This window comes from Ictalurus furcatus, chromosome 6 (assembly GCF_023375685.1).
Source record: "Ictalurus furcatus strain D&B chromosome 6, Billie_1.0, whole genome shotgun sequence".
Taxonomy (NCBI): Eukaryota; Metazoa; Chordata; class Actinopteri; order Siluriformes; family Ictaluridae; genus Ictalurus; species Ictalurus furcatus.
This window is the reverse complement of record NC_071260.1, coordinates 23,883,894-23,897,053: the sequence shown is the minus strand read 5'-3', so window position 1 is coordinate 23,897,053 and position 13,160 is coordinate 23,883,894. Positions and strand designations below refer to the sequence as shown.

Below are 13,160 nucleotides of genomic sequence, written 5' to 3'. Positions count from 1 at the left end.
CATACACTTACAGAATAAAGTAACATGTTAGTGTTTAAACGAGTGAATGTGTGTTACTGCAGAACATTCAACCTCATACCAGTTAACACTTAGTTTGTGCCTTTGTTTTTCTTCTTTAGCATTTTTAATATACTGATTTAACTTCTGCTTTAAAGCTTGTGGACAATCAGTTGTTTTTTGTTTTCAAAATATAATGTTAATACTTACAAAAAAAAAATCCTTTGCACAGTGTATAGAATAGACCATATAGATACATTTAATACCTTTTTGATAGCCTTCAATTTGCACAAGGTTTGAAGGAAAACATCGGGTAGAGTGTGAAATAACGTTCTTTTGAAAAAATACAGAAAATAAAAACTAGCCCTTTAATCCAACTAAATCGATTAATCGAAGAAATAATCATCAGATTAATCGATTATCAAAAATAGTGGTTAGTTTCAGCTGTAGTTACATTACAGTGTAGAGTTAACTAACTTTGTAACTTTACTGAAGACAACAGTTATGTGCCCCGCGCCGTGTGGGACACCGCGACACTATACTTCTCCCTCAGTCCTGTCCCACTCCACTCTACATTTTACAATACTGCCGTTTGTTTTTTCCTGTTCTAAAACCTCTGGATTAACTCAGCACGCCATTTTTAGAGTGAAAACCGATATTCTGAGGAAGTAAAACGTTAAACCGCGCAGGACAGAAAGACTCCAAGAACAGATTTGGCAAGCGCGACTTTACTCCACTGAAGCAGAGCAGCCGTTAAATATCAGTCCGTTAGCTCGATGCTAATCGGCTAGCTGGTTATTCCCAGACTATTAGCACGACTTGGCCAAGTTTAAAAACACTTTAAAGTGAATTACCTGAACGTAATTACTTTCGCAGTATTCGGCGACTCTTTCGAGGTTGGTGAAACTATCCAGCAAAGCTGTCCGTCCGGCGGGAATTTCTTCCTCCAGGAGCATCTGTAGCTCCGCCATCTTTTACATCTTTTTACGTCTAGGGTTTTTTTTTCACGTACACACAGAGAGATAGACTCGCGCGCACACACACGCGCGCACTCATACACGCGCTCGAGTGAGCGCTCTGCTCCCGCGCACAGGAAGCCACAGGAAGCGCAGATTTCACCTCCTATTATTCAAACGGATTTATCCTAAACCACTTCCATAACCGGATGTGTAGTGCACTACACTGAGTGTACAAGACATGATTCCATACGCGTCATAGTCCACACCCTTAAGGGAGTAGAGAGGCGTTTGGGATGTAGCCCAGAAGAGAGCTTTGGTTAGCTGTGTGATACACTTCATGTGATAATGACAGAACTGGAAATGAGAAGCAAGTTATTGTGTTTTAGAGAGATCTGGAGGAAATGTTATTTAATTATCATTAATTGACTGGTCCATTGAAACAAAAGTGGTTTATTTAAAATTCCATACCTAAAAACAAGTATTTAATCTACCTGCAATTTTAATACAAATCAGTTAGTCTTATTGATAAATCTGGGTAAATGGTTAGGTCGGGAATAATAAATAAATAAATACATACATTTTTAACGGCTCGAATCAATTCATATAATAAGGTAGATAGTTGTCCTATTCCAAAAGATCTCCAAATGAAATCTGTGCTGTGATTATAAGGGGGTCCTTGGAAAGTCTTTTACTTTGGAAGGAGCCCCTGCTGCAAGTTAAAAAAAAATAAAAAATCTTGTTTTATCATTTTCATATCTTGCTCTATTTTATTCTGCCCTATAATTGCCTATTTTGAAAACTTTTGAAATATCACTCCTGGTGACAATTGCAATTTAGATTCACATTTTCATTCATTCATTCATTCATTCATTCATTTATGCATGCATGTATGCAGTATGTATATATGGATATATGTATGTATGTATGTATGTATGTGTTTGTTTGTTTGATTGTTTGTTTGTTTGACTGATGCTTTTACAAGTGAGGTGCAATATCATTCAAGCAAAGATGAATCTGATGAACAAATAGTGAAACACATGTCTTTTATTCACAATCAAGTGAAATTTGTGAATGTATCTCTTGATCACATTGGTCAGGCCTGCGTATGACTACTACTAAACCATTAAGCAACCAAAATATAATTATCAATAACAAGTAATTATCCATCCATCCATCCATCCATCCATCCATTTTCTATAATGCTTATCCTACACAGCCTGGTGCCTATGCCAGGGAATTCAGAGCACAATAGAGGACACACACACACACACACACACACACACACACACACACACACACACACACACACACACACACACACACACACATTCACACACTACAGACAATTTAGAGATGACAAATCAGCCTTCAAGGCATGTCTTTGGACTGGGGAGGAAACCAGAGTACCCAAAGGAAACCTCCAAAGCACGGGGTGAAAATGAAACTCCATGCTCACAGGGAGGAGGCGGAAATCGAACCCCCATCCCTGGAGGTGCAAGGAAAACATACAAACCGCTAAGCCACCATGTTAAAGTGATTATATTTGTTATAATGTAATATACAGTATACAAAACAGAAAAAAAACACCAATATAAATAGCCTAACTTATGTAACAAATCCTATTTTGCTAGCCTTAACTTTATCAATTAACATATATTAAGCTGTTAATTCATCTTTAACATAACTCCTTTATTCTGGTCAGCTCAGGGTTTGTAGGGCTGGTGGGTTTTGTTACTTCCTGGTTTTCCCAGTTTTAGCCTGTGCTGTGAGTGTATCTGTTTTCTAATAAAATAGCAAGTACTTTGTTTTTACAATGCTTTGTTGTCAAGATTCTTCCTTGCTGATGTCAAAATATTTTATGCTTCGGAAACACTGATTCCAGTTGTCCTGATAAGTCTGAGATTTTCAGGAAGGGATTTCTGATTTGTCCTTGTATTGTAGATAGTCATCTATCTCCATGGATATTAAGAACTCTGTGGAACATGAGAATATGATGTTAGTGGAAGATTATTACTACCAAGAAACTTCCTCAACACCCACACACACCTTCTGTGTAGTCCATATCCGGTCTAGTGGAGATGAAAAACCAGGCTAGTCCAACCAGTAAAGCTACAACCAGATTCACTACAATCCAAGGTTGCAGAATCTGATGTTCAGAGCCTGGAGGCCTGAAATAAAAACAGAAAAAACAACACTGCTGCACGTGCTGTTCTGTCATGTGTGTTGTCACTTAAATTATGCTGCAACTTTTCTATTTCTGGTTAAGCTAGTTATAATTATGAAATGTGCTATTTAATAATATAACTGCTTTAGGCAAATTTTGGATGAAGATGTGGGCTAAATAAATAATCAATACATAAATGCATGATAAACAAGTTGCTTTTTCATAATAAGGAGTAATTGGTACATTCTCACCACAGTGACTCATTGGCTATAAGGTACAGGTTGATGCGGTCGCTAGTCATCTGCTGACTCAGAGACAAAATAAGGGCTGCAAAGTACACTAGAAACACACACAGAATATACATTTTCATATATAGAAAAGGTATACTAGTTTTATTTCTACATGCACTATTGTCAGGCATGCTTACAGAATGATGCAAGGGCTGCTGGGTCAAGCATGAGGAACCCTCTAAGAGCCATAGAGGCCTTGGCTAGATTCACCCTGCAGAAGAGAGTGTGCAGATTAGAAAACCTCAACCCCTCATCTCCCACAAACTTGCCAGTAGGTAACCTGGGTACTCTAAATTGCCTCTAGATGTGAATATGTACCCTGTGATGGACTGGTGTCCATTTAGGTTGTATTCCCACCTTCACGCCCAGTGTTCCTGGGACAGACTCCAGATCCAACACAACCCTGTCCAGGATAAAGCATTTAAAGCTGAATGAATGAATGAATCTCATAAATTGTTTAGGTGTATATTGTCGAGTTCTGACCAGGTAACATTCTGTCATATGCATTATACATTTGGTTATTTGGCAGATGCTCTCATCTGGAGCAAGTCTGTAATAATTCATAATCTGGGAGAATAAAGATTAAAGCTGATTCATATCAGTGTTGAATGGTCTAGTCTGCAGTTAAAAGAAAAATTTTAATCTGGGAACCTGATTAAATGTGTAAACAAATACTAGGAAGGAAAAACAAATAACACACAAAAAAACAATTGATACAGTTTAAAACAAAAGTAAGCCATACAAAGAACTGTAATGCCAGATATCAAGTGAAAAGGTAGCTCCTTAGACTTTTGCGAAAGTGATGTTGACATAAGACATTTAGACTGGAAGGGGAAGTTCATCCACCACCTATGAGTCAGGACACAAAAACCTTAGAGCATGCTGAGAAATCGATATGCCAGGAGCCCTAAATCTGAAGACATGATGTTGGTGTGCATTTACCAAAGTATACTGTTATCTATCATTTAGCAGATGATTTTATTAGAGGTGAGGCAGAATGTACTAGAAGGGTCTACCTTGCTCAAATGCACACATGTGACACTGGCAATCCTAGAATTTGAACCTGCAATCTTCCAGGTGGAACAGGACCCTAATATTGTGAAATGTAGTAATGGTAGCTCAGAGTTTAAGGTTGCACTGGTAATTCAGTAGTTACAATTTGGTTGCAGAATCAAACCATAGGACTCCCATAGCCACTGTTGGGCCCTTGAGCAAGGCTCTTAACCCTCAACTGCAAAGACTGAAGCAATTAAAGTTTGGGCTTGTTTTAATCCTTGGTACAACACAAAGCAATGTTAATTTAGTACAGGCAGTTTAGAGACCCTAATGTTCTAGGTCCGAATATACTGTGTGATCATGTCTGATATTAAGTACACACACCTGTCGAAGGCAGACACAGAGCTTATAGCCAGCAGAAAGTACAGTAGAGACTGGGTGGGGTATGCTAAGCTGTGGTACTGCTGTAACAGGTTTGACAGTGTTTTCAGCTGCTCTCCAGCCAGCACATAAATAACAATGATGTTCCATATTGCACAACCTGCCAGAAATCCATGACAGAAGAGTCCGATGAGCCTACATAAAGCAAACAGAAAAACTCAACATGATGCATGAAGGTAAACTCAGTAGCTGTGTTGAAATGTACCAAGAATTTTAAATGGCTTTGAATTTAATTCCCATGATTATGAATAACTGATTTATCTACAACCCCAATTCCGATAAAGTTAGGATAGTATGAAAATGCTAATCAAAGCAAAGAGGAGTGATTTGTAAATGTACTTTCACTTGTATTTAAACCAAACACATATAAAGACAAGGTTTTTGATGTTTTACCTAACTGTTAACTGCATAGTTTTTTGAAGATAAACGTTTATTTTGAAATTGATGCATGCAACACGTTCCAAAAAAGTTGGGACAGGGGCAATTTAGGACCAATAGCGAAGTGTCAATTTGAAATAAGAAGGTGATGTGAAACAGGTGAGGCAATCGTCTAATCATAGTATATAAGGAGCCTCCAAAAATGGTCTAGTCCTTCAAAAGCAAGGATGGGTCGAGGCTCACCAATCTGCCAACAGATGCGCCAGCAAATAATCAACACTTTCAGAACAACATTCCCCAAAGATACATCAGTAGGATTTTGGGCATTTCACCTTCTACAGTGCACATATAATGAATAGGTTCAAGGAATTCAAGTCCAATCTCTGTGCGTAAAGGGCAAGGCTGAAAACCACTTCTGAATGCACGTGATCTCCGATCCCTCAGACGTCATTGTCTTAAAAACTGTCATGAGTCTGTAATGGATATCCTGACATGGGCTCGGGAATACTTTGGTAAACCTTGGTGTAACTTGCATCCACAGATGCAAGTTAAGGCTTTACTCTGCAAAGCAGAAGCCATACATCAACACTGTCCAGAAGCACCTCCGACTTCTCTGGGCTAGGTCTCATCTGAGATGGACAGTAGCACAGTGGAATCGTGTTTTGTGGTCCAACGAGTCAACATTTCAAATAATTTTTGGACAAAACAGCTGTCGTGTTGTGTACCAAAGAGGAAAAGGACCATCCAAGCTGTTATCAGCGTCAGGTCCAAAAGCCAATGTCTGTCATGGTATGGGGGTGTGTCCATGGCATGGGTAACTTGCACATCTATGAGTGCACCATTAATGCAGAAAGATCTGTACACATTTTGGAGCAACATATGCTTCCATCCAGAGCAGGACAATGCCAAACCACATTCTGCCCAGATTACAAGCGCATGGTTGCGTAAGCAGAGAGTGGGGGTGCTAGCATGGCCTACCTGCAGTCCTGCAGCCAAAATAAGGCAATGAAGGCCCTGTACAGTTGCACAGTTGCACATAAATGCATAATGGATGAATGGGGGGAATTCCGCTTGCTAAATTTAACCAACTGGTGTCTTCAGTGTCCAAACTCTTAATAAGTGTTATTAAAAGAAAAGATGATGTTGCACAGTGGTAAACAGTCGACAGTCCCAACTTTTTTTGGAGTGTATTGCAGTCATCAGATTTGAAATGAGTGTATATTTTCAAAAATATATTTTTCAATATAGTACAGGGTGAGTTGAAGTTTCAAATGACTCTTTTTCTTTGTTGTTTTGCATTTTCCATACTGTCCCAACTTCTTCAAAATTGGGGTTGTAAATTATTTATAGATGAGATTGGAGATTCATTAAATAATACTGTGGCTTCCTGCTTCTTCACTTACCTGAAGCCACTGTGGACTCTTAAGGCAACATCTCGTGAGTTCCACATGGATCCGACCTCCAAGAGCTCTTTCACCTGCTCATGGCCCAGGTCCAGCCGATCTGTTGCCTGAAACCGACCTGAAAGAAAAACGCTCCCTGAGACACACTAGACATGCTTCACTGGTCCTAGTCAAAAAGAATGACTTTTTCCAGAGAACATGTTTCAAAGCAGAAAAAAGACATCATGACTAATGAAGAAATTATGCATTCTACATCATCATAATTTTGCCTATAAGCAATTCTCACTTCCTTACATTTGAACAAACAATGCAATGAGCCGTAAATTGTAGTGATTTATTTCTAATGAATGAAGAACTCACGGCTTCTCTCCACAAACACTTTGCTGAGAGACTGGCTGTGACCCAGAGGGGTGGAAAACAGAGAACGGTGAGAGATAGAAGTATGTGCATCAGTGACAACATCGTCGTCCTCCACGTCCACACTGTTATTATGCTGATTCTCTGTTATCTTAGATTTCCTACAGAAAAAATATAATTCTATAAGAAAAGAACCACAGTAAAAACTGACCAGTTGCATTTCCTTTTCAGTTCATTCATTTTGTCTTTTATTAAGAAACTTGATTCAGTTCATCACAGGGAAATCAAATATTTCCACAGATGAGCTTTTCTGTTGTTTTTTTTACTTCCATTCTCACCTCTTTCGTCTAGATTTCCTAGTAACTTCCTTTCTATCTGTGGGTGACATTTGTGTGTCTCCATTCACAAGGTCTTGCTGTTCACTTTCCATAGCTACAAAGACAAGTGTAATAAATATGACAGAATAAAATGGGGAAAATAGTTCAAGGTGTTCACCTAAACTGATTACCGAATGTATGTGCCATCTTCTTACTCTTCTTTTTCTTCTTCTTCTGTGGTGGAATGTCCTGAGGCTCAGGGGAACGAGCATCCATGCTTCCTGATGGATTACAGCTCACCAACTCTTCCATTTCAACAGTAGACTCTAGACAGGTCTCCACTAGACAGGTCAATCATATTAGCAGAACACAGAAAGACACACTATAAATATCCAGAAATCCAAAGTGAACTGATCAGTAACAATTTTGGCTTGACTGCTCACTTGCACAACTATTAAAAATGAATAGAGGTGAAATGGTCTTACTCTCCGGCTCTTTCAATCCATTGATTTCCTTCTTAGCCTTTCTTTTCTTGGATTTGGTAATCAACATGTCCTCTAGGTAAAGGCCAGAAAAATAACTATACTAAGAGTTGCTCTCTTTACCTAGTTCAATCTGGGTAACAAGGTACATTAAAGTAGAGTAAAATAATTGTTTGGCAGCCTGAGAAATCCTGTTGGATAAACAGGGCGAATTCGGGCAAAATTGGGGGATTCTATCTATAACATAAATTAACACCTTAACACCTTTACAAAAACATAAGTGTCACCAAAATGATGGAAATGTTATTAAACATGACTTAACTACCTGCAATGATAACTTTAGGTACAGTCAGCCTGCCTAAAGGTGTCTAAAAACTTTCGAGCCAAGTGTGATTTCTTCACACAGTGAATGTTACAAAAATACACTTAATTCTGCTCAGTGCAGTTAGTAATCTGATACTGGCTGTCAGTTGGTCCATGATGCCCAGTGTCATGGTCCAAATCGAATCTTTAAATGCAATTTTGGACATAAACAGACTAGATTACAACTTTACTTGTGGTAGAGGAAAAAAGAGAGAAATTCACATTTCATTTAACCACTGAGCCAATCAAATGAAATATGAAATCAAATCAAATGAAATATTAATAGAACTATGGGAACAGATGTATTTCACATGAATCCAATTCACTTGTACATCTTATTTATGTAGTTAATTAAATAAACTAGCATCTCTTATTACTCCTCAGGTACTCCAGTGTTACAGGTCTTTTTACTCACCCCCAGTTTCTTGACTTCAGCATCATGTTTGCGAAATCGTGGCACAAAATAAGAATGAAAAGTCAAGAATCACTTCCTTATGAAACTGGCATTTGTGAAGCCATGCAGGACAAAAGCCATGTTGATCACTGTGTCTGCATACTAGATATATTTCTCTAAATGATTCTGAGAGACGCAAATGCAAAGTTAATTATCTGTTTCCCACAGTCTTAGAAAAAAAGGGTTCCTCAAGAGTTCTGTGGATAATTTAAGGGTTCTATGGGTTTTTACTTTGAACCTTTTCTGTTAGAGAATCCCTCATAAGAACCTGAAGGGTTCAACAGTGGGACAAACTGAAAAACACTCCACGATGCTAGATTAAACTGACTTTATCCAAACATTACAATAACAAACTCCACTCTTAGAAAAACTGATTCCTCCATTTTTTAAAACTGTTCTATCTTTCTTAATTGGTTGCCCATGGTATATTTTCTGAAAAGAAACCCTTTGTTGTAGTGTTTTATATAGAATCTAAAGCTTCCCCCAGAAGGACTAATCAAGGAATCCTTAAGAGTACACTATTAAATGTTAAGAGTTATTCTAAAAGAGTTATTAAGAACCTGACCTTGGCATGTGAGGCATATCATGCTGAAAATCAAAGCAAAAAGAAGGTGTGTTAGAATATGCATTGTAAAACAAAATCCAGGAGAAAAAAAGGTTTGGTAGTTATGCTGCTATGCATGCTTAATACATTAAAAATACAGATGTAAATATAGAAATATGATCTATTAAAAATACAGAATTTTACATAGTTACAGTAAAACAATGTTCAACCAAAACATTCTTCATGCCTTCCAGACACACTAGGGAGATCACAATCCAATCACATAATCTGATTAAACCTCCAAATGCACTTGGTGCAAGAATACGTTATGAGGTCTCTTACAAAATATGGCTATTTGATGATATATGTATATAATAATAACCCATTGATTGATATTGCCATTGAAAGAAACACAATCTGGTTTAGCTAAAGGAGTATCTTTTAAAACAACCGGATTAAAGGTTGTATACAGCTTATTTAAATAACCACCCTTAACAAAGTTCTTTAATGAAAAGCTCCCGGTAGCTATTAGTTAGCAGCGACATCTGTGCCTAATTTAATATAAAATCAACTGCAAGCCTACTGCACTGTGGCACATCAACGCATGAATTATTTCCCAACACAGATCACATGCCACTCGTATCAGGAACAGAAACTAATCCGCAGTCCAAAAGAAGCCTCAAACAAACTTAAGCCTCAGGAGTGTCACTATGTAGAGTAATATCTGTTGTTGTATAATCTGTAAAGTGTAGAGAATGTAACTTACTGCCTGTTTGCTCCTCATTGTGCTCAGACTGGACTCATGGTGCTGGATATAGTGCTGTGAAGAGAGTAGGTTGGCCTTCTAATCCTATACTAAATCCACACAGACATGCATCTACCAATGAGAGAATTACTGAGACACAGATCAATGTGTGTCCTGAGGACATGCTGAAATGTACTGTACATACACACACAAGTATACAGTACAACACACTCGCATATGAGCAAATAAAACAACTATATGGTGTTTTTTCCCAGTAACTATAATGTATAAAACCAGCTATGCATATGAACTTTTGTTCTTTATAAAAAAAAAAAACAACAACAGAAAAACAAAACACAAATCTAATAATGCCGCACAAATGCCAGATCATTACAGTGCTGACGATCACATCAATCTACACACCAACACAATTTTCTGCTTTAAAAACCAATGTCTAAAACAATAGCAAACACTTCATATAGACAACAAATCACACACATAACACACAAACCAAGGATTACACCAAATGTGTTTATCTGCTTTACACAAAAAGATTTTTTAATATGTCAATATGTTTTTCATATTGCATGTGAAAAACTCAACTGAACTAATGTACTTTTCTGCTTTCTATGCAGATGTATGTGTACACTTAAAAAATAAAAAAAAAGACCTGCACTCCACAAACTTTTATCATTTTTATTTTTTTCTGTGTACTGCTTATTTTGTGTACAGCGCTTTGAGAAGCTGCTTTTAAAGGCGCTTTATAAAATAAAGTTTATTATTATTATTATTATTATTACCTCCTCAACAGAATACCAGTGATACATTTCTTTGTCATAAGATTAACATTTACATCAATCACAACATATCAATTTTGTGAGCAGAGCTAGTTAGTAGATGACTGATGAAAAAAATTACATTATTATTAGTTCATTTATTCTTTGTCCATAAGCATTGTTTTCTGATCAGGGTCATTTTGGAGGATTTTTTTTTTTTTTGAGAGTTGGGAAGAAACTGGAGAACTGGGAGAAAACCCCCACACTAGGAACCCAAGCTCAGGATCAAACTGGGACCCTGAAATGTTTAGGTGGCAGTTTTACCGCCTACATCGCAATTTCAGCCAAACTGTGTATTATGTTATTGTAAAATATGTTGTTATTTAGCCCTAATATGCAGCAAGCATGTTGCTTGCTATAGGCTACTCTGAACAAGGGAATGTTTATTCAATATTAGACAAAAACAGTTGCACTTGTATTACAAAGGCAGCATCTGTAGCTTATGTAGACCCTGATTGCACAGGGTGTGTTTAATTGGGCATTACAGTATATACATGCAATTTGTGAGTACAAACACATGTGCCTTCAACGTATCCTACTGGTAGGGGAACATGCCGGGTTTAATGTGTTTTCTTTAATAATGCTTAGCGTTCATTGATAATTGCACCAAACTTCACCCTTATGGTGAATCAGAGCAGAGGCATTTCACAGATTTCTGGGCCCTGGACAAATGCAGTCTTTATGCATCATCTTGCCAACATTTTTATTCAAGGCCCTTGAAATCCCCCTCCAACTAAGGGCCATGGGTAGAGTGTTCCACCATTGCCCCTGCCATGACACACCAAAACATGAGTGTGAGTGACTGAGTCAACACGATTATTTATTCCACATGTAATAAATATTTTAGACACTATGAATTACCAGAAAAAAATTCATTGAAAGAACCTTCTCTTAATTCTGAGCTTAAGCCATGCTCAAAGAATGTTTTGTTAACCTAAATCTACAGTTCATTTTAACTCCCAATCCTCTCGCCTTTGAGGGAATCTGTGCATGTGTAAATGTGTTTGCATGTCAAGGTTCATCGAGGCCGATCCAGCTGGCTGGTATCCAGTGTTGTTCCTCTTGAGCATGCTGAACAGCTGCAAAAAGATCCACGCAAGCATTTAGCAGCTGGTCGTTCTTAATCACACAGTCAAAGAACTGACTGTACTGGGCCTCCATGATCCTACCTGACACTTGCCTTTAAATCCTCATCCTGGGTTAGATAATGTAGAGGGAAAAGTGTTAAAGAGCCCAGAAAAGAAGTTACTGGTAACTTTATACAAAACACCACAACAAACAAAGCATAGATGACTAAGTGATGTAAAATTTGATTATATAGCTTACGTTTGTCTAACATACAAACAGGATAAGGAATAAAACACAATAAGATGTGCTGTTATAGTAAAATAATTAACAGGGTGGTGTGATGCAGTGCAACACAAAGCAAAGTAACTACTGCCATCCCAAAGTTGATTATGTTAATTGGTGTGTTAATTGGTGTATGTCCTGAATACAGTTTTATTAAGTAATCAACGGCATCATACTATTTCTCCATTTATAGTTACGTGTAATGTCGTGGAACATCACACAAGCCTCTCCAGCGTTTCTTTTCTCTTTTTTAAGTTAATAAGGTAAACATTGCTGCTTGTCATGCTTCCAAGAAAGTCCAATGTCCTGAAGACTTTCGTGTGTTGGAAAACTTTGTTGGAAAAAGTTACAGCTCTACCTTTGACTGTTGCAATGCACCAACACGAAAAGATTCATCTTAACGATCACACATGCTTTTTAATTTGTTTATGAGGGGCGTCTGCCTTGTGTTACTGTAGATGTTATTATAGAAACTATAATGTATTAGAATGAGTGCATTAATACTATATAATCTAAATGTTGCAGCTCGGACTATTGTCAGAGCTGCTGTTGTGGAAAATGAATCAACAAATTCTGACCAATCAGATTCAAGAATTCAACAGAACCATGGTATAAAATGTTTCTCTTAAAGTAGTTGTTTGGAGTAAACTTGGCATCCCTCCTTGTTAGCGTCATGAGGTCGGTGGTTGGAGGTTTGACATAAATGATGATATAAGGCTTCATATTCTCATTTCTCACTGCATGAATACATTGCAAGACAAGATACACTGTCATTCTGTATTTTCTCTCTGTTTAGCAAAGATGAATCATATCTGTGATAATGATTAATATACTGATTAATATACTGATTTTATATATATATATATATATATATATATATATATATATATATATATATATATATATATATATTAAATGATTGCATCTGCTTTGACCTTACTAAGAGTTAAAACTTTTTGTCTTAATTTTGAATTTCAAGGTTCAATTTCAAGGTTTCAATTTAGATCTCACTGAATTAGATCATATATCAATAACAACAACAGTGCTTGCATGATAAAAGAAGGTCTCTATTTTTAAAAATTTA

General features: G+C 37.2%; 2 protein-coding genes across 3 annotated transcripts in view; both read right to left on the bottom strand.

Annotated features, from left to right (window-relative positions):
• The window catches only part of abi2a (abl-interactor 2a), a 37,159-nt gene extending 36,080 nt beyond the window's left edge, over nt 1-1,079 (bottom strand). The window contains exon 1 of one of the 2 annotated variants that reach the window (XM_053627218.1): nt 852-1,079. In XM_053627218.1, the coding sequence (XP_053483193.1) occupies nt 852-968 (117 nt within the window). In that variant the 5' untranslated portion in view covers nt 969-1,079. The remainder of the gene's footprint in view (nt 1-851) is intronic. The other variant, XM_053627219.1, reaches the window with a different exon arrangement.
• A 433-nt stretch (nt 1,080-1,512) lies between these two features.
• tmem237a (transmembrane protein 237a) lies at nt 1,513-8,883 on the bottom strand. Its single transcript, XM_053627220.1, has 10 exons — nt 7,788-8,883; nt 7,494-7,643; nt 7,324-7,417; nt 6,989-7,146; nt 6,629-6,746; nt 4,791-4,982; nt 3,548-3,621; nt 3,372-3,459; nt 3,003-3,124; nt 1,513-2,929 (listed from the first exon to the last, which is right to left on the bottom strand). Exons 1-10 carry the CDS (start codon nt 7,852-7,854, stop codon nt 2,862-2,864), a joined length of 1,131 nt encoding a protein of 376 aa, XP_053483195.1. The 5' UTR covers nt 7,855-8,883; the 3' UTR covers nt 1,513-2,861.
• Between the last annotated feature and the right edge of the window lie 4,277 nt (nt 8,884-13,160).